Source organism: Phlebotomus papatasi, chromosome 3, assembly GCF_024763615.1.
Source record: "Phlebotomus papatasi isolate M1 chromosome 3, Ppap_2.1, whole genome shotgun sequence".
Classification (NCBI taxonomy): domain Eukaryota; kingdom Metazoa; phylum Arthropoda; class Insecta; order Diptera; family Psychodidae; genus Phlebotomus; species Phlebotomus papatasi.
This window is the reverse complement of record NC_077224.1, coordinates 21611059-21632480: the sequence shown is the minus strand read 5'-3', so window position 1 is coordinate 21632480 and position 21422 is coordinate 21611059. Positions and strand designations below refer to the sequence as shown.

Sequence of the window (21422 nt, the reverse complement as noted above, 5' to 3'; positions counted from 1 at the left end):
AAAAAAGGATGAAAGCAGGAGTATAGGATGAGTTTGCGCACGATTGTTCTTGCGGATCAATAGAGAAAATCCAGAGAAAGGGCAGTTTTTCCATGTTTCACTTTTCTATATCCTTTTTCAGGATGTTTAATTGAGCTTTTTGGAGTAGTTTTGTGCAGAAAAATGTCTCCAATATCCTAGTGAAGTGCCATTGAGTGGAAGTTTCAGTGAAAGTGTTGAGATTTCTGTGATATTTGCCCAAAATCTCATGTTTCTCCGGTCAGGGAGTTTCTACTGAGCCTCAGTCGAGTGTGTATTGTAGTTTTTTTTTATTTGGTTGTACACTTCCGGGGAATTCCAGAGGGTGACGTGTTTAGTAAAATCATCCCTCTTCTCCATTCCCTTTCGTCCGTAAAAAGTTCATTGTTGAAGCAACAGAACCGTGAAATTACTTAATGCATACGGCGACTCATTCTCATCCTGAGAAGTGAAGGAAATATTTAGGCCTGATTTTGTGGAGAATTGCCAGGAGTTTCAGTGATTTTTTTTTCGGGGATGTTGAGGCCATTTTTAGGGCGTTTTCTCATATAAAACTTCTCAGTTGGTGCTCAAAATGATTTACTGAAGATTTTCGGACGGGAATTCAACAAGCCAGAAGGACAAAGGATTTAGAGACCGTGAAACTAGCAGAGGAGCCTCAAATCAGTTTTTTTGGAGGATAAATAAAGCAGAATGGTGAGTGATTTCAATCGAAACAGATATTTTAAGGCCTTTCTTATTATGGTCTCTACACAATGGAAGCGTTTATCGTCAAAAATTGCCTTTTGAATTAAAACGTCTGCACTACTAATAAGGTGCAAACTACTAATACTACTACTAATAAGGTTTCGTCAAAAATTGCTTTCTTGAAGGAAAACATCTGCATTACTGTAGGTGCAAACGTCAAAATTCTGTCAAAAATGCAATTTTTGAAGAAAAATGTTCTCAATGCGTAGAGGCCTTAATGGCCTCTACACATTGGAAGAAATTTTTGTCAAAAATTGCTTTTTTGAAGGAAATTCCCTGCAGCGTTGTAGGGGGAAATGTAAAATTTCTGTCAAAAACGCAATTTTTGACGAAAATTGCTCCCAATGTGTAGACGTCTTTAGGAACAATTTTCGTCAAAAGTGACTTTCTTGAAGGAAAACGCCTGCACTACTAAAGGTGCAAAGGGTGCAAACGTCAAAATTCTGTCAAAAAAGCAAATTTTGAAGAAAATTTTTCTCAATGTGTCGTTGCCTTTAGGAACAATTTTCGTCAAAAATTGCTTTCTTGAAGGAAAACGTCTGCACTACTAAAAGTGCAAACGTCAAAATTCTGTCAAAAATGCTAATTTGAAGAAAATTTTTCACAATGTGTCGTTGCCCTTAGGAACAATTTTCGCCAAAAATGACTTTCTTGAAGGAAAACATCTGCACTACTGTAGGTGCAAACGTCAAAATTCTGTCAAAAATGCAATTTTTGGAGAAAATTACTTACAATTTGTAGAGGCCTTTAGGAACAATTTTTGTCAAAAATTTCATATTTGACAGAATTTTGACGTTTCTGTAGGCAATTTCCTTCAAAACTGAATTTTTGACCCGGAAAACCCGGATTGAAAATTAAATAAAAGAATGTTATAAATCTGCCTTAGAAAAAAACTCAAAAAAAAAACATTGAACAAATCACTTTAGAAATATAAATATCATGTTTTTGAAAATCTACGTAAATACGGTTTCCCCCGTTCTCTCTGTGAACGAAACTGAACGAAAACGTGAAATTGAAACAAAAACTAAAAATATAAAGTTGCAAAAACAATGTCTGATTACAATTATTTATATTGATATTCTGTGTTTTTGTTAATTCTGACTATAGTAAAACAAACTTAACGAAAGTGACATTTTCCTAGAGAAATCGTACGTTGACATTCGTGAAAGTTTTCCTGTCCAGAATGCCGAAAAAGCAAATAAAATTACAAATAATCAAAAATTTATTTATTTAAATAGTAGAAATAAACTGAACGAATTAAACGAAGAGCGAAAATCAGAACTAGACAAAATTAATTAATTATTTAATTATTTATAAAGACGAAACCATTATAAATAATAATAATTAGATATCGAGACAAAATTATTAAGTTTTTTGTTAATGGAGGGTTAATACATGGAAAAAAGAACTTAACGAATATTTAATTTAAATTAACAATGTGATTTTCCCGTTTGCCATTTTTTTAAAAATTATCTTCGTTCACTTAGGTTACTGCCAATTTTTTGAAAATTGATTTTTTATTGAATTTGTTTATTACTAAGTGAAAAAAAATAATTTTTTATTCAGTTAAACATAAAAAACTTCATGAAAATGATTGACTTTGCCCATGAGGTTTTCGATTTAATAGTTTGAAATAATTTTTCGTCCAGTTAAACGTCAAAAACTGACGAAAAGGATTGATTCCCAAAAAAAAAAACATTGATCGAACCACTTTAGCAATATAAATATTGAAAACCTGCGTGAATTTTATGTAATCGGCCCCGGATTCTCCTGTTCACTCTGTAAAAAAAAACCGAACGAAAACATGAAATTGAAACAAAAAAATGAAAAATATAAAGTAGCAAAAACAATGCTTGATTGCAATTATTTATATTGGTATTCTGTGTGTGTGTTTTTTAATTTCTGACTAGTAAAACAAACTTAACGAAAGTGACATTTTCCTTAAGAAATCGTACGTCGACATTCGTGGAAGTTTTCTGTTCAAAATGCTGAAGAAGCACATAAAATTACAAATAATCAAAAATTTATTTATTTAAAATAAGGTAAATGTACCAGCGATCGTCAGTGTTCCTCGGATCGGAAGGTTGTCCCGCGTATCGGCACCCCAAAATTAAATGTACTTTTGAAAATTATTCACTGTATTTTAGTAATTTTCTTTAGCAATATACATCACGTTAGTTCATATTTAATCTACAGAACCAATTTTCTCGTCGAGTTTCAAACAAAATTGCTATTATTTACCTAATTTATTGAATCACTGTATCAGAGTCTTAGCAAAAAATCCGCCATTCATCACTTTCTTAATATTTCACGCGAGAATTCGTCTGCAAGAATATGAGGAATTAGGTTTGATTAAAATGATTTACAAATCTGTTTTAATTAAAAAATGAATATTCAGTGACTCTAATTTCACTATCAATACACTTTTTTAATTATTTCGGCAAGGAATATTGAAAATAAATTATTTTTTGCGAACAAGTACGTTTTCTTTCATCTGTTCCTCGAATCGACACATTTTTTTCGTGGAAAATTGCGCTCAGCGCACTCAGCTGTCATCTTCACAGCCATTATTACATGTTTTTGTTGTGATAGAAAAATTTACCAGTGAAAGTTTCATTAAATTCAACAATTTTAGAAGTTGTATCATGTGAATACACAGTGCACAGTGTAAGGATGACAAAGAAGCTTCAATGGAGCCTTGTAGAGTGATTTAGATGCCAAGAAAGCAGGAGAATCCTCATCAAAAACATCTGCCGATCCGTGGCTCACGCCCTTCCGATCCGTGGAACACCTGATTAAGTGCCTTCCGATCCGCGGAACACATTGCATCCTTACAATTTCACCTATATATTATTAATTTCCGTAATTAGCAAAAGCGTTAATACAAGAAAATAGTTAAATGGATCACTAATATATCAATTGGCATGTAAAAAGATACAAAATAGTGTTTTGGAACTCATATATTCAACTAAATATGGAGCACGTCTCTTAACATTCCGATCCGTGGTACACTTCCCTTAGTAGAAATAAAATGAACGAAAATATCAAAATTGAACGAAGAGCGATAAACAGGACTAGACAACATTAATCATTTATAAAGACGAAGCCTTTATGAAATTAGATATCGATACAAAATTATTAAGTTTTTTTTAATATGAATGGAAAAAGAACTCAATGAATATTTAATTTAAATTTACAGTGTGGTTTTCCTGTTTGTCAGTTTTGTAAAATTATCTTCATTCACTTATCTGACAATTTTTTGTAAATTGATGTTTTTGTTGGATTTGTTTATTGACTAAGTGAAAAGAGTATCACAATATATAATATAAGGAAGTATTCACTTTTCGTTAAGTCAAACATAAAAAAATATTGTATTTTTTTTACTTCTATTTTCGTTAGGTTTTTAATCAAGCCACAAATAGGAAACTTTTATTTAATATATTTCCAAGTCAGAGAGATAGCAAATAGAAATCGAATACAAATCCACGAGTATTTTCTCTCTTTTCGTTCAGTTAAACGCCCAAAGAAAAGAAAGTTCTCCGTCAATTAAGTACCATAATTCATTTACAAAATGTAGTAATAGTCAAGTCTCAAGTGAATCAGACATTCAATGATCCAAAATCTGAAGATTTCTTGTTTTCGTTCAGTTAAACGTCAAAAGAAAACAAAGTTCTCCGTCAATTAAGTAACAATAATTCTTTTAATGGTGGTAATAATGGTTAAGTCTCAAGTGAATCAGACATTCAATGATCCAAAATCTGAAGATTTCATGTTTTCGTTCAGTTAAACGTCAAAAACGAAAAGAAAGTTCTCCGTCAATTAAGTAACAATAATTTTTTTATTGGTTGTAGTAATGATCAAGTCTCAAGTGAATCAGACATACAATGATCCAGAATCTGGAGATTTCATGTTTTCATTCAGTTAAACGTCAAAAGAAAAGAAAGTTCTCCGTCAATTAAGTAACAATAATTCTTTTATAAAAAGTAATAATGGTGAAGTCTCAAGTGAATCAGACATTAAAAAATCCAAAATCAGAAGATTTCATGTCTTCGTTCAGTTAAACGTCAAATGAAAAGAAAGTTCTCCGTCAATTAAGTAACAATAATTCTTTTATAAAAAGTAATAAGGGTGAAGTCTCAAGTGAAACAGACATTAAAAAATCCAAAATCTGAAGATTTCATGTTTTCGTTCAGTTAAACGTCAAAGGATTTCCGTTGCAATTTTTAAATTACGCGCCTTCCCACTTTTTCTAGGACAAGGAAGCTGAGAGTATTCAACTTAAGAAGGCCTTGGAGTGGGAATTGTCTCTGGATTCTCGAGATTTGCGTTCCCATGCTTGGTACCATGGTCCTATTCCTCGGCAGAGAGCCGAAGAAATTGTGAAGAAAGATGGTGATTTCTTGATTCGCGATTGTGCTTCCCAGCCTGGAAACTTTGTCCTCACTTGCCGGACAAAGTCCAGTGTCCTCCACTTTGTCATTAATAAAGTTACCATTCAGAAGGATACTGTCTACGAGAGATTTCAGTATCAATTTGAGGATGATGCGTATGATACTGTGGCAGACTTGATAACTTTTTACGTGGGTTCCGGAAAGGCTGTTTCTGCAGCGTCGGGAGCTAGGATTCAGTTTCCTTGCAATCGTCTGTATCCTCTGTCTTTCTATGTGGCTAAGTATGCTAGTCCGGTGGCTCCTGGAAGTCCATTGGTGGCACCGGCTCCGAATCCTGGATGCAGGTACAATCCCTACAATCAGCAAGTGGGGAATCATCGAAGTCCGGTATCGTCGCCTCCCAGGACTAAGAGGGACGTCCCACCGAGGCTGCCGACGAAGAAGCAGAGATCCCAGAGTCTGACTCCCATTCAGCCGAATGCTGTCCAGAAGCAGGAGAAGTACGGAAGCGCCGATGGGGTAATAAATGGATCAGGAGGATCGGGATCATCGGAAGATGGAGGCAATTTGATGTCGAGATCTGTAGAGGAGAAGCCTCGGAATATATCTTCAACATTCCCCAGGACAATCAGCTGTGACAAGAGTCTCTCGCCGTGCCTGGAGCAGAAGGTGTCTCCGGTGGAGGAGAAGGAGAACACAGCTCCAAGTCCACCACCGAAACCCGCCAGAGGGCTCAAGGAGCCACCTCCGGAACTCCAGCGTCCTCTCTATCGTCATCCATCGTACCATGCCAGTGGCTCAGATTCCGGGAATGGATCAGGAGATTCTGCCCAGAGCTCAGTTGCTGGAGATAGTGTATCAGTGGATTTGGTGCAGCACCGTGGAGTTGTCATTCGGAATCCCCGATTCATTCCCAACTCTGCATCCTCCGTAACGCTCAAGTGCTACATGGAGATGGATCCGATTGCCGCGGAGGAATCTCTCCTGGCCATGGAGATACCCAAGATTCATCCACTCTCGAGATTTGACATTGAGGCTTTTGAGACACTTCTGCTGCCCGCCGTGGACAATAAACCCCTGGATACTGCAGCCCTAGACACCTTCCGGATGATGCTGGCGGAGAATGGACCAACAATCCTGGCCAATCATCTCACCAGAGCAGACATTAAGCTCATCCTCGGGGAGGAACAGGTCACCGGACCCAGGGGTCTCGACTGCATTGGTCTAGAGATGATTACTCTGCCCCAAGGGAAGCAATTCCGCCAAGATCTGATCGAGCGAACGGAATGTCTCAAGCTTCTGGTGGCTGTCACAATTCTCACGTGCTCGTCCGACGAGGAACGCACGGAAGTGCTCAATAAATGGATTCTAGTGGCGTTGGACACAAAAACAGCCATGGGAAATCTCTTTGGGTTTTGCGGAATTATGCTGGGACTATGCATGCCCCAGGTGCAGAAGATGGACAGCATCTGGCATTCCCTGAGGCAGCATTTCACAGAGAGCGCCTTTACGTTCGAAGCCAAGCTGAGGCCGACGCTGAAAAGCATGAATGACGCATCGAATCCTCAGGCGCCCAATACTTGCCTACCCCATCTGCTGCCCTACGTTCTACTGAAAGACAGGAGGCTCGAGGAAGTTATCGGTAAGTTATTTTCTCTCTCTTCAAATAATTTTTCGTCCAGTTAAACGTCAAAAACTTGACGAAAAGAGTTGATTTCCTCATTTCCTCATGGAGCCTTTGATTTAATAGTTTGAAATAATTTTTCGTCCAGTTAAGTGTCAAAAACTTGACGAAAAGGATTGATTTCCTCATGAAGCCTTTGGTTTAGTAAATTTTCATCCAGTTAAACGTGAAAAACTTGACGAAAATGATAGACTTTGCCCATGGAGTCTTGATTTAATGGCTTGAAATAATTTTTCGTCCAGTTAAGTGTCAAAAACTCACGAAAAGCATTAATTACCCATGAAGCCTTTGATTTAATAATTTTTCTTCAGTTAAACGTGAAAAACTTGACGAAAAGGACTGATTTCCCCATGAAGCCTTCGATTTAATAGTTCGAAATAATTTTTCATCCAGTTAAACGTCAAAAATTGAAGAAAAGGATTGATTCCCCATTGAGCCTTTGATTTAATAATTTTTCATCTAGTTAAACGTGAAAAAATTGACGAAAAGGATTGACTTTCCCCATGAAGCATTCGATTTATTGAAATAATTTTTCGTCCAGTTAAACGTGAAAACCTTGACGAAAAGGATTGACTTTTCCCGATGAAGCTTTCGATTAAAAACATTTTCATCCAGTCAGAAACAAAAACTTAACGAAAAGGATTAATTCCCCATGGAGTCTTGATTTAATAAAATTTCATCCAGTTAAATGTGAAAAATTTGACGAAAAGGATTGACTTTCCCCATGGACCCTTCGATTTAATAGTTTGAAATAATTTTTCGTCCACTTAAACGTGAAAAATTTGACGAAAAGGATTGACTTTCCCCATGGACCCTTCGATTTAATAGTTTGAAATAATTTTTCGTCCACTTAAATGTGAAAAACTTGACGAAAAGGATTGACTTCCCATGAAGCTTTTGATTTAATAAATTTTCATCCAGTTAAACGTGAAAAAGTTGACGAAAAGGATTGACTTTCGTCCAGTAAAGCGTAAAAACTGTTCTATGAGCCTTTGATTTATTTTCTTATTCAAATTAACATGAAAAACTTAACGAAAAGGATTGACATTTCCGATGAAGCCTTCGTTTTAATAGTTTAAAATAATTTTTCGTCCAGTCAAACGTCAAAAATTGATGAAAAGGATTGAATTTCCCAATGAAGCCTTCGATTTAACAATTTTTCATCCAGTTAAATGTGAAAAACTTGACGAAAAGGATTGAGTTTCCCCATGGAGCCTTTGATTTAATAGTTTGAAATAGTTTTTCGTCCAGTAAAATACAGACGAAAAGGATTGGCTCCCTATGAAGCTTTTGATTTAGTAAATTTTCATCCAGTTAAACGTGAAAAACTTGATGAAAAGGATTGATTCCCCATAAAGCTTTCGATTTAATAGTTTGAAATAATTTTTCGTTCAGTTACACGTCAAAAACTGAAGAAAAGGATTGACTCCCTATGAAGCTTTCGATTTAATGATTTAAAATAATTTTTCGTCCAGTCAAAAAAGTAAAAAAAAATTGACGAAAAAGAATTGCTTTCGTTTGTGAAGCATGATTGTCTAAAATGATTCAAAACTTTTCGTCAAAGTTATTTACTTTCTAATTAGGAAGATATTTACAAAGAAATGATAAGTCTAGAAAACAAGTAGCACACTCTGGGAATGCTTAGTACAAAGACAGTTCCCATTTAACGAACTCCTTAAGATCTGTGTATGTTAGTTTGAAGATATTAACGAAATGCAAACTGAATGAAAGTTAATTGTTTTACTTGTATGTAAATTAAAGATAGACGATTGTGTAAAATATGATAATTTTAAACTGTGTCATTGTTTTCGTTAAGTAGCATTTTACTAGCTTTTCGTTGTAAAGCATAATTTATCGCATAAAGGACTTCCATTCTTGGTTTTTGTTAAAAAAAAAATATCAAAAATATGAAACACTATAAATTAATATGCAAGCCTACTTCGTCAAGTTTTCGATATTTAATACAATGAATCTTAATACGATAATATTTAATAAGTTATATTCTTCATATATCCGCGTTATAAAAGTGTTTAATCGAGAGGCTGCATTTTTCGTTCAGTTACATGTCAAAGGTTTGATTTTTACTTATCAGTTTTCTCTTTTCGTTGAGTTGTATGCAAGAACGGCAAGAACATTGAAACGTACGGAAACAGTTTTGTTCGTTTTAATATTTGACAAGAGACGAAAACAAAAAAAATAGAGAAAAATACCAGATACTTCAAGTTTCGTTAAGTTAAACGTCAAAAGGATTTTACGTAAAATTTTGAACTTATAAAATTTAAAAAATACATTGAAAATAATTACTTTGGCGCGATATTATTTCTGGACTTATTTTAGTTAAATAAAACGTTGTATATGAAATGATTGGTCAAAAGACTACACCTTTTTCGTTCAATTAGATGTCAAAAATTGCTATAGCCTTGACAGTACTCTATTTTCATTGTCTGTAAAAGTCTTGCAAAGCAAGGATATAGTTTTGTTTGCTTTAATATTTTCCAAATGATTGAGACAAGAAATAAATGCCAGAAGCTTCAAGTTTCGTTCAGTTAAGCGTGAAAAACAATTGAAAAAAATTCAAATGTATTAAAGTAAAATATTTGGTCGAAAGGCTACACCTTTCGTTCAATTAAACGTCAAAAAATGTCTGTTTACTTTTCTGTTCTTACTGCTCGTTCAGTTTTCTATAAAAAATTTTGCAGAGTTCGGAAATATTTTTGTTTTAATACTTGTCAAGAGACGAAAACAATATTAAAAAAAAGATTTCATGTTTCGTTCAAATAAATGTCAAAAGGATTTTTATAATTTAAATATATTTAAACAAAGAATTTAAAACAGATTGAAATTAATCATTCTAACGTGGTGTTGTTTCTAGACAACATAATTTAGCTTAAATAAAACGTTCTATATGAAATGTTTAACCAAAAGACCAGGCTTTTTGTTAAATTAAACGTCAAAAATGCTGTTTCCTTCTCAGTTCATTATTTTAATTATCTGTAAAAATATAGCAAATATCGGTAATATTTTTATTGTTTTAATATTTTCTAAGAAATGAAGACAATAATTTAATAAAAAAAAATTATCAGACTTTTCACGTTTCGTTGAGTTATACGTCAAAAATATTTTCGTTAAATTTTGAGAATATTAAAAAACAATTAAAATAGATTGAAATTAAGCATTCTAACGTGGCGTTGTTTCTAGACTACATAATTTAGCTTAAGGGCAGAATCACATTGACAGTAAAATGCTCACCGTCACCGTCAAAGCCCTCACCGTATTTCGTTGATTTACGCATTTTCATTGCAATTCTTACGCAAATTTTCCATTACGATATTACCTTGTCTCATACTCGGTGGCACTAGGTGAAAATAGTATAAGAAAATTGAATAAATAAAGCGAAAATGCGATAAACGGTAAGCAAAAAAAAACTGTAGGTTTTTTTTTGCTACAGTTCTTCGGAAAGTTTTTTTGCTCACCGTTTATCGCATTTTCGTTTTATTTCTTCAATTTTCTTATATTATTTTCACCTAGTGCCACCGAGTATGAGATAAGGTAATACGGTAATTGAGAATTTGCGTAAAAATTACAATGAAAATGCGTAAATCAACGAAATACGGTGAGGGCTTTGACGGTGAGCATTTTACTGTCAATGTGATTCTGCCCTAAAACGGAGGTGTGCAAGAACCGTTGAAACCGAATAAACGTCAAAATAAGTTTGTTCTGGCAGCGTTTGACCATTAACGTACATGTTTCATTTGACGTTTATTCGGTTTCAACGGTTCTTGCACGCCCTCTGGCTTAAAACTTTTTATATAAAATGTTTAACCAAAAGACCAGACTTTTCGTTAAATTAAACGTCAAAAATGCAGTTTCCTTCTCAGTTCATTTGTTTTAGTTATCTGTAAAAATGTAGCAAACATCGGAAATATTTTTATCGTTTTAATATTTTCTAAGAAATTAAGACAATAATTTAAAAAAATATATATCAGACACTTGTTTCGTTGAGTTAAACGTCAAAAGTATTTTCGTTAATTTTTTCCCTTACCTGTTCCTTGTACTAATTTGTCTTATAGGATCCAGTGCAACGTCTTCCCCTTTGATTAATGCTTGCATTGCTCCTTGGGAGAGTTCAGCAAGTGACTTTGGTCTCTCAATCTTCAGTGCTCATCTCGATTCTGCCCGAAATTTTGCCAAAAACCTCCCAACTTATCGCAGAAATGCCCAAATGATCCTCAATGATTCTAGCATTCGACTGGATGAACTCCTCGAGGATTCTTTCAGGTAACATAACCCATTTCTCATTAGTTTTTTTTTTTCAAGGAAGCTCTTAACTTTGATTTCCGTGGCAGAACTGAGTTCCACATGAAGTTCCTGTGGGGCAGCAAAGGTGCCCAGACTCCTGCAAAGGAGCGCCATGCAAAACTCGAGCAGATTCTAACTCTTATGTCAGACAAATACTGCAGCACTCGCCAGCAAAATGATCCCATTTAAAAGGGTTTTAAGGGGGCGCGAGGGGAGAAGGAAAAGCCACCAAAAGATGAAATCAAACTAGTCAAAAGTAAGTGGTGAAGAAATTGTGCAAAAAAAAAAGAAATTTCTTACTCGTACTTTACACAAAATATTCACAAGACAAATAAAATAATTCTCCATTTTTTTTTGTATAAAAGTTGTACGATTGGGAATTTTGCAATTTGATATTTATATCGAAAATCGATAAAGAAATATTTAGAAGAGCATTTTAGTAGGATTTTTTCTAGTGAATAAGAAAATTTATATAAATGCATTTCCATTCCTCACTTATTTATTCAATGATTATCATGTTGAACAATTTTTCACAGATTTTTCTTCCTTCATTTTTTCTCTGCTCATTCTTTTTTTTAAAAATTATTTTATAATATAAAATCTAGGAAAGTTCTTAGAGATTGTCCTAAAAATTCTGATGGTCATTGAAAGGCAATTAAATAAAGAATTTATTATCAAAATTAAATACTTTCAATCACCATTAGATTCTCTACTTTTTTTTAATAATAAAAAAAGACAACCTAAGAACAAGAAAAAAATTAACAGAGCTTCTAATAGTGCTCAATTGATCCTAAAAAAAAACACCAAATTTTCGCTCTTTCACAAACACAAGACGTATACGAATATTTCTTTTTTTAAATTGGTTTATTTATCTTTTCACGGAAATAACAGACATCTAAAAAAAAACAAAAGGAATTTAAGGCCTCATTTACACACACATACGCACAATTTTTCAATTTTCTCTTTCTTTTTCTTTTTTAATTTTCAATTCAAAGAGGAAAGTAAGTGTAAAAAAAGGTGTTTCATATCTTCTAATTAAATAAAACTCGATAAACATTTCAATATCAATGGATTCGATTGGAAATTCAATTCTGAGTTTAAATGCAATTTTTTCTCCTTTCAATGTGATTTTCCCGAAGGTTTGTTAACCTTTCCTAAAGAATAAAATCACAAAAAGAAATTTGATAAAATAGAGAATGGAGGTTTCAATTGAAAAAACCTCTTGAACTCTTTCTTATCGTTTGTTGTCTCCTTTAGCCATTTTTTAAAAAATATTTAAAGTATTCAGTGGCATTTTTGTATTTGAGTAATTGATTATCCACAAAAATTATTCAATTTCCTTGAGTAAATTTTATGGAAAACATCCCTGGAAGTGAAACATTGGGCTAAATTTTCTCATTTCGTGTAAAGAGGTTATTATACAGTTTGAGGTTATGTTAAGGGCTAACCTAAAAAAATACAAATTCATTAAGGAAAATGTGCAAACTGCTTTACTTTTCGTTAAAAAAAAAAACAAATCAAAATTTTTTGATATCAGATTTTCATAAATATTTCCGGAAATACAGTAGAGCCTCGCTTTAGTCCATATTTGGTTCCAGATTTGACACTTGGGTCGCACTATAGTCCATGTCATTTTTCAAAATTATCAACGATTTTTAGTATTGAAATTGCTCGACGGCTTCCACTTTCTTTGCAATTGTGGTATTTGACCTCGCTCTCTTCATTATGGATCACAATTATCACAACTACTCAATAAAGTTTGCCAAAAATATTAAAATAATTATGACAACATTGCATGTCGCGTACTAAAAAACATAACCTAACTTAAAATCAGTGTTTTGATATCAACGGTCGATAAATTGGGGACTATAGAACGATGACCTATAGCGGGGTTCTACTGTATTTACTTTAAATCACCAAGCCTCTGTAATGTTTTTGAGGTTAGAATTTGACATTAAAAATATAGGGAAAATATGCCCCTTAAACGTAAATTATAGGGGCAATTTCTAAGAATTTATCTGCATAGTAGATTAAGAAATTCTGCTCCAAAAAATACGTAACGGATTTTTGAGGTTAAGCCTAAAATAATCTGGAACTTTTTGAGTTTACCTATATGTCACAAAAGAAATTGAGGCCCATTGTTGATCATTTTTTCTGGGAAGAATGAAATAATGGATCTTATTCTCTTATTTACCCAATAAATTATACGAGAAGATTTTAAGGTTATCTTAAATCTAACCTCAAAAGCTATTTAACCCATTCAGTCAATGTACCAGAAATACTTGAGATAGAATGTTCATATTTTGGGATTAGTTTTCTACAGATTAATAGGGGAAAGTACTCTCTCTTCGAACGTTCATGCCTTCGTATAATGTGAATTTCTTTCCCTAAGTGAGAAATGTCGTTACGCTGTTTGTCCGTCTGTCCGTCCGGCTGTCGCCAGCTTTAGAGGCCGAACGGTAAGAGATAGCGACTTGGAACCTTCGGGGGACCCCCCCATAAGTCGACCGAAGAATCGTTAACATGCTTCTCATTTTCTCCTCACTCCTCCCCTTCCGATTTTTTTCTTCATTTTTTGGATATGTTTTAGAGATTATCCAGGCGGAGATTTCGTCCATATACGAAAATACCGTTGAATCATTTCTAATAACGATTTTTCAAGGTCAAAGGTTAAAAAGGTTCAAGAGAGCGCATTTATCAGGCGAATGGAGTCATGTTTGGGCTCGCTGGAAAAGTCTTGGAATTTCCGACAAAACTAAGCCGGTTCCAATTGTTTTTGAACGTTTTGAACCGGTCATGAACTTCAAGAAAGTACACAAACCGGTTCATAACCGATAACTAATTTTTATTCGAAATTCAATTATATTAGTCCTAAGTTATTTTGGGTAAAGTTTTGAGTGATTTATAAATCCATTCAAATCGGTTGTGAACTGGTAATGAACCGATAAGTAATTTTTGTACTAAAATCAATTTTATTATTTTTAAAAGTATTTTGTGGGATCTTTCGAGTGATTTACAATACCGTTTACCGGTTGAAAACCGGTAAACGATGAATGATGGGAAAGTATTTTTGAGGGATAGCATCTAAGTCACAAGTACGAGCACTTCGCAAAGCCTGGGACGCTATGACATCCCTTTTCTTCCAAATATTCCAAATGAAAGTTTGATTTTAGCATAACTTCATATTGCAAAATTAACAAAAAAAAACCTAAAAAAAGCAATTTAAATATTTTTTCACTCTAAAAATTTAAAAAGATTATGACAGCTATTTAGCATGCCATCTATGTGCATCAAAGTTATAAAGTTTTTGAGACTTTTTAGGAAAATAAAATTAAAAAAAAAATTTACGTATTTCTAAATTCATTCGAGAATTGCAAATCTTGAAATTATTTTTTTTTCTTGTAAATAAATAATTTAAGCCATGTTTTCTTTAGAAATGTCTGTATCTTCAAGACAGGAATATAAAAAAAATCGCTAGAAAATAGGGTTAAAATAACTTTAAAAAAAATTAATTTTATTTTTAGAATGAAGTTAAAAACTGCTCAATTTCTTGATTAATAAAAAAAATAATTTAAAAAAATACATGGCTGCAAGCTTCTGGAATATTTTCCTGTTTTTGAAATAAATTATCATGTAATTTTAGGCCGCGCCCCCTTCGGAATTTTTTGTGTATTTTTTTAATTAAATATCAAAAAAACAAATAAAACTCACTCGATGTGAAAAAAATATTCTAACCAAAAAATACTAGAAAATGAGATTATGCTTCATAACAAAAATCATTTAGACATTTTATTTTGCCTTTCGAAATTACTTTATTTCGGATTTTAGATGCCAAGTAAGAAACTTAAAAAAGGAAATATTTCCTGCTGGGGAAATCTATAACAGTACACTGAGAAAAAAAGAGGGCGCGATTTTTTTTCCTCAGAACTTTAACACTTGTTAATGTTACACCTTTTTAAGGGTAAAATTAACATGAAAAAGGGTAACTTTAACCCATAATACACCTAAAAAGTGTAATATTTACACCGATTTCGGATCAATGCAGCAGGGTAAAATTAACATTTCCAGAATGACATTTTGACTTTTTCGGGTTTCTCTCAGTGTATGACAAAGTCATATGACAAATTTAAAATTTTTTTGAGTAGTTAATTCGAAAGAACTAACTGATATAACCAATTTATGTCAGTTACTAAGAGCTTCATAGGGCTCTTTCCAATGGCTATTCGTTGCTCACTAGGCTCTAATGTTATTCTGTTTCTGAATTTATCATGAAAATTTGTCATATGACATTGTCATATTGCTGCAGAATCGCCCTACTGCACTCAATAACCAAAATAAACTAAAACTACCAATGTTTTCTTCTAGATTTTTGCAGATTTTTATTTTAAATCTTCAAAAAATAAAAAAAAAGAAGATTATTAAAAATATTTATTGATAATATTTATTGATAGTTTAAAAAATATTAGGGTAAAATTAGGTAATTTGGAACCATTTACAATTTGGGACATTTGAGATTTTCTCATTGTTTCAGACCGCGAAATAGAAGAAAAAGACGATTAAGAACAAAAGGAACAGCTTTTCTCCCTTTTGAATCTCTGAAACGGTGAGAAAATCCCAAATGTCCCAAATTGTAACTTGTTCCAAATTACGTCATTTTACCCTAGTATTTGCTTCCTTCTAAAAAGTTACTCACTTACAAAAACTTTACCAAGAATACCTTGTACTTTTTTTTGTAAATAAAATTCACTGTTTTCCAATCGAATCCATCAATTAAAGAATGTTTAAGTCAAGTTGCAAAAAAAAAAATTAAATTACATATATCGCGAAATATCTCGAAAGGAAGGAAAAGAAGAAAGAAAACAATAAAGACGAATTTTAGAGAATATTGCAGTGTGTAAATAAATTGTACAATATTAACCTGCCACGAGGATGCCTTGGTCCTCCCTCCCTCTCTCTCTCTCTCTTGCTGTCTCTCTCACTCTCCGTCCGCCTACATCTGAGGCAGCTGATCGATGGGCGTGGTGAAGCGGAAGTCCTCAGGGAAGAGCTTCACAGCGTGCGGGTACATGAGTTTGTAGGATTGCCTGATGGTGACATCAGCCACTCCAGCAATGTCCCCAATCTCCTTCTGGCTCTTCTTGTGCTCCGACGCCTGCGATGCCATGTAGATGGCAGCAGCAGCAACGGAAATAGGCGATCTGCCCGGCACAATGTCCATCTCGACAGCCTTACGAGCAATATGCGTAGCAGCTCGCTGTACCATATTCGGCAGATCGAGATTCGAGCAGAAGCGCGACATAAAGTCCGCCGTTGTGATCAGATCCACCGAAGTGGCCAGAGCCTTGAGAGTTAGCTTGAAACACCTCCCAATCTCCTTCTTACTGATCTTACTAACAGCACAGATCTCCTTGAATGTCCGCGGAACGCCCTCCTGCCTGCACGCAATGTACAGACAGGCTGACGCTTTGGCATCATTGGAACGTCCCTTGAGGTTCTTACCATCGTGCACCTGCTTGAAGAGATTATTGGCTCTGTCCACAATTGTCTTGGGCAGATTTATTCTGTCAGCCATTGTGGAGATCTCCTTGAAGGCAGCGATCAAGGCACGATCTGAACTGCTCATTGTACGACGATTCTGATACTTGGAAGCTGTGCGGGTTTTATGATTTCCCATTTTGAGAACATGCATCACATTTCCTAGGAAGGACTTGACGATAGAAGTTCTAAGGAGCAAATGCTTTACGTCTCAAACTAATTTTCGACCCTTTAGACTGGGGCAAAATTTGTCAATATGGATATTTTATTTTTTCACTAGCTAGGGTGGAATCACCACTTCTCGCCAGTGCCCCACTTTTTGCCACCTATATTGAAATCGCTATTTTTCACGATTAATGAAATAAATGAGCCACAAAGTTATTTGTATTTTTACTGCTGCTACGTATAAAGTCGAAAAATAATAATTATTCGTTTAGAATTTACGATTTGAGCATTTTTTGGAGTAATATTTTAAGCAAGTGCATCGAATCCAATATTTCTGACCAAATATACTAAGTGTCATCAAATTTTCATCAAGCTAAAAATACCTTTTAGGATCAATAATTTGTCGATTGAATATTTAATTACACTTGTGGAATACATGAAATTTGTATTTAATTAATTAATATTTCATTTTACATTATTTTTATATAAAAATGAGGCATGGCGAAAAGTGTTAAAAAATGGTAATTTGATTTCTCAAATAAAAGTAAAGAAAAATAATTTAAAGTGAGTAATAAATAAGGTGATCATGAGGAAAAAGAAATGCTGAATGTATTCTTTTCATAACATTGCCTAAAAAAATCGATTTCGGACATTTCAAGTGGGTGGCGAGAAGTGGTTACAAAACTGGCGAAAAGTGGTAAAAAGTGGCGACGAAGTGGTTATTTTTGCATTGTTAATAAAAATCAGTTTTTTAAGTAGTTCAGCATTAAATTGTAGGACTATTGTTTTCATGTATCTAGAGTTAATACATCTAAGTAACTTTATGTCAAAGCAGGAATTTTCCTACAAAAAAGGGGCGTGTTGCAGTAAAATCCACGGAAAAACTTGTGGAATTGTGGACGTTTCACATTAGATTTTCCATACAAATCTTCCATGGACTTCCATTAGAAAATAACGTTGGATTTTCATTGGATGTTGTTCGAATTTTCCATGAAATGCACAATTTCCATGGGTTCTTCTAGGAAAGATGCCATGGAATACTGTGGAAATTTAGCGTCAAATTCCATGGAAATGAGCGGAGTTTGACGATAAATTTACAATGGAATCTCCGCATCCGTTTGCTATGGGGAAGTTTGCCGAGTAAATGTTACATATCAAAACAGAAGAAAAAAAGTTGCTACAGAGTGTTTTGTATTTAAGGAACTGCAGAGAAATTTAAGCATTAATTAAAACACATTTGTGATGTTCGAAATTCCGTCAAAAATCCTTTACCATGAATACTCTTTAGGATGAATACTCTCCAAGTTCCAAGTTGCCAATTGGCACTGATCGTCCATTTATTTATGGATGTTTTTTTGTGGAAATTCTCTATGAAAATTCCACACTATTTTTAATCAATTTTAGGAATTATTTTGAAGAAAAATATTTTTAAAAAACCACTGGAAAAGTCGTGGAATTCCGTAATATTAAACAACAGAAGCCTCTAAGGCCGTTGAATGCAAATTTCCACGGAGAATTTCGTGGAAATAAAGAGGATTTTTCCGAATTTTTAAAGGGCTGACTGCCGATTATACCGCTTAAGGAAAAGGACGTGGAAATATTGGTCAGAGAAAATATCATGGAAACTCGCGGATATTTCTTATTAGACGGTTCTATACATGGTTCTACAAATGCCTCTGGAACACTAGGAACAAATTTAGCGTCAAATTCCATCTCGGAAGATTACGCGGATTTTGAACGGTAAAATCCAGGGAACTCCACGCGGATTTTTAGCGGATCTTCCGACAAAGATATCAAAAAGACAATTCCTTTGCCCTATAGCAAAATTCCGCGGAATTCTCGTGATTTTACTTCCGAATATTAAAGAAATAGCAAAGATCACGGGAATTTTAATAAGTTTTACTGAACCAGCGATAACGAATTACCACTTTAGATAATAAAAAACTATTTTATAAAAAAAAATTTTTTTCATAAAATAGATATTATAATGATATAAAAACAGTTTTATTTTAGGTTGGCGACATTTTTAATGTAATCACTTCACTATTATCTACACGAAACGCAGTGTCGCATAATTAATTATATTATAATTCGTCGCAGGAGTCACTAAAAATGTTTGCGGAAGGTTTGGAAATAAATTATCCACGTTGTCAACACCATTTTATTTGTTTGACATTCGAGAAAAAAAGTGGAAAGAACCATGGGAAAGCCTGTGGAAAGATAGTGGAAATTTCCATATGATTTTTCCAGCTTATCCCGCGGAAGTTTCACGTGTGAGTTTCCATATAAATCTTTCGCGAAACACCGCGGAATTTAACGCTGGAATTCCAGCATATCGTATTTGAAATTCCATGGAGAGCTATGATTCTAATGGAAGTTCCGGCTCCAAATTCCATGGAAAACTTAGTGGAATTTTTGCGTCAAATTACGCGGATTTTTGCAATTTGGACGCTAGTTTTCCACTGGAATTTCCGCGGAATTTTGCTATGGGAAGCTTCGTTTTTTTCTCCATTATATTTAGGTGGAAAAATCCACATAACTTCTACGAACATTCCATGGATATATTCCAAACAAAAAATCCTCTATAAATCCATGGGAATTTCCTTGGATCCTATTATGAAAAATACCTATGGATTTTTTCAAGGAAAGATACTGGAAAATTCCGAGGAATTTTTCGCTTGTTATTCCTATTCCGCTTTCTTTTGCTATGGGGAGAAGTGTCTCCCATTTGAATGTCTACAACTTTCTTATAATACAAAATTAAATGGATTTAGTAGAATCGGAGCTATAGACGCTTAAAGATCGAAAAAAATGGTTTTGCCTAGATTACAGGCGCTAATCGCTTTTCTGGGTCAAAAAGTCTCCAGGGAGCGTATTTTCCAACCGATTTGGACAAGTTTGGGTTCGTTGGAAAGGTCTTGGAATCCTCCAATCATCTGGGAAGCGGTAAACCGGGTTTACAGAAAATTCACGAAAACATTCACCTTGAAATTTTTTTTGCGGGATAATTCTTAAATTTCACTTTCATTTTTGCCGCTCTAGAAAGTTGCCTCTCGTTTCCCATTGCCACAAATTGCCAATTTTATTTTTTCCTATCACATTGAAATATTTATGAACCTTTTTAATTGAACAATTTGTATTTAATTGTTCAAAAATAATAAAATTCTTGCAAGATTGAAGATTACTCCTTAGAATTTCTATCGTCAAGGTCCTTAAAAAAAAAGAAATAGTAAAAAAAGTGGACTTACTTCCAAATGCGTCGAAGGATGCTGGTCCTGTTCCTGGTCCAATCATCGTGGAGAGGTCTCCTCCACTCAGCAGCGGATTCTCTGGACCTCCCACTCTGCTGGGATCAACCCCAGACTTCTCATTGCTGAATGTGCGCCACTCTGAGCCCACGTCAATCACCCTGTCCCCCACCACTAGCCCACACTCTGAACAGATCATATCCCCAGCCCTGTAATCCTCAATTAGGGGCGCTTCCGGATGCGCATAGCACACCACTTTGTTGGATATGTCGCACCTGCCAGGGAAAAAAAGTTGTTTAACAGCTGGTGCAGTGTGACGCAGTGACCACGGAGGCCACTGGAAAATTCCAGGTGTTGAAAAACACTTAAAAAATTTATGCAATTCGTGGGAAATTGCCAATAAAAAAATCCACCACCATTGCAATTCAATGGCGTTCTCAATGTCTCGAAAATTTTCCTAAATTTCCACGCAATAGCATCCTGGAAGATAATTACCTCGATGTACTCGCCATTGTGGGGTTCCTGTTGACAAATTGGAGCACTTTTTTGGAATAAAACACTACGATTTTCACTTGAAATAAGGCAATTTCTATTTCATATTCTTTTTTCACATAAAAATTACTTCACAGACTGTCAGTTTGACGGCAGCGGCGCCACCATCGTGGAGTTATTCCGAAAAGGCCTTTTCCGAAAAGCCTTTTTTTTCAGAGTAATCCTGATGGTTTTGTGGTCGTTGAGATTCTTTATAGAATATTTTTTATTATTATTCAATGAAATTTGGAAAATATTAAAAGGAATCTTTGATATTCATGCGTAAACTGAGTAAACATTGTATTATTAGGGTGAATGGTGGAAAGCGAGACACTTAAGAAAAAAATCAATTTCAAACGCAATTTTAAACTAAATAAATAATTATTTTTTACCATTTTTTTTGTATCATGGGACATGGGATTCATTGACAAATATATTTTAACAGAATCTTAACAGTTGTTATTAAATATTGCTACCGAATAATCGGAAAATTCACGGAAATTAAAAAATAACACACTTTGAAAAGATGGACAATATTTTGGAAAGTTGGACAAAAATATTTGGAAAGGTGGACAAAATGAATAGCACCAATCTTTTATACGTTTTAATTTTAATTTTATTAATCAAAATAGGTTTTAGTATTTTTCATGTCCTTTTCATTTCATTTTCATTTAACTGTCTGGCGCCAGGGAAACTACTTGCCCATTTTCAATGGGTTCAATTTCAAAATGGGAAACTCCGGAGACAAAGTCAGAATCATCCTGGGTCTGAATTTCATGATGCTCTTGTAGGAAGATTTCAAAG

The 21422-nt window shown here is 34.2% G+C and overlaps 2 protein-coding genes across 3 annotated transcripts; one reads left to right on the top strand and one right to left on the bottom strand.

Moving 5' to 3' along the window:
• The first annotated feature begins 50 nt into the window (after positions 1-50).
• On the top strand, positions 51-11645 carry LOC129808235 (SH2 domain-containing protein 3C). The gene is made up of 4 exons (XM_055858052.1): positions 51-714; positions 5019-6798; positions 10911-11118; positions 11187-11645. Exons 1-4 carry the CDS (start codon positions 712-714, stop codon positions 11326-11328), a joined length of 2133 nt encoding a protein of 710 aa, XP_055714027.1. The 5' UTR covers positions 51-711; the 3' UTR covers positions 11329-11645.
• On the bottom strand, positions 11617-20742 carry LOC129808241 (transcription initiation factor IIB). Of its 2 annotated transcripts, XR_008752356.1 has the most exons (4): positions 20583-20742; positions 20088-20362; positions 16058-16788; positions 11617-12034 (listed from the first exon to the last, which is right to left on the bottom strand). XR_008752356.1 is itself a non-coding variant. In XM_055858062.1 (3 exons), the coding sequence occupies exons 1-3, from the start codon at positions 20597-20599 to the stop codon at positions 16130-16132; spliced, it is 951 nt and encodes a 316-aa protein (XP_055714037.1). In that variant the 5' UTR covers positions 20600-20742; the 3' UTR covers positions 16008-16129. The 2 variants fall into 2 exon arrangements, 1 of the variants encoding a protein (XP_055714037.1); XM_055858062.1 differs by lacking the exon at positions 11617-12034 and having other exon boundaries at positions 16008-16788.
• Positions 20743-21422: the final 680 nt, after the last annotated feature.

Coding starts and splice junctions, on each gene's coding strand:
- LOC129808241 (XM_055858062.1), bottom strand. Junction 16,789..20,087: donor ATCCTTCGACGCATTTGGAA/GTAAGTCCACTT, acceptor AAACCCGCACAG/CTTCCAAGTATCAGAATCGT.
- LOC129808235 (XM_055858052.1), top strand. Junction 6,799..10,910: donor GAGGCTCGAGGAAGTTATCG/GTAAGTTATTTT, acceptor TTTGTCTTATAG/GATCCAGTGCAACGTCTTCC. Junction 11,119..11,186: donor CTCCTCGAGGATTCTTTCAG/GTAACATAACCC, acceptor TTTCCGTGGCAG/AACTGAGTTCCACATGAAGT.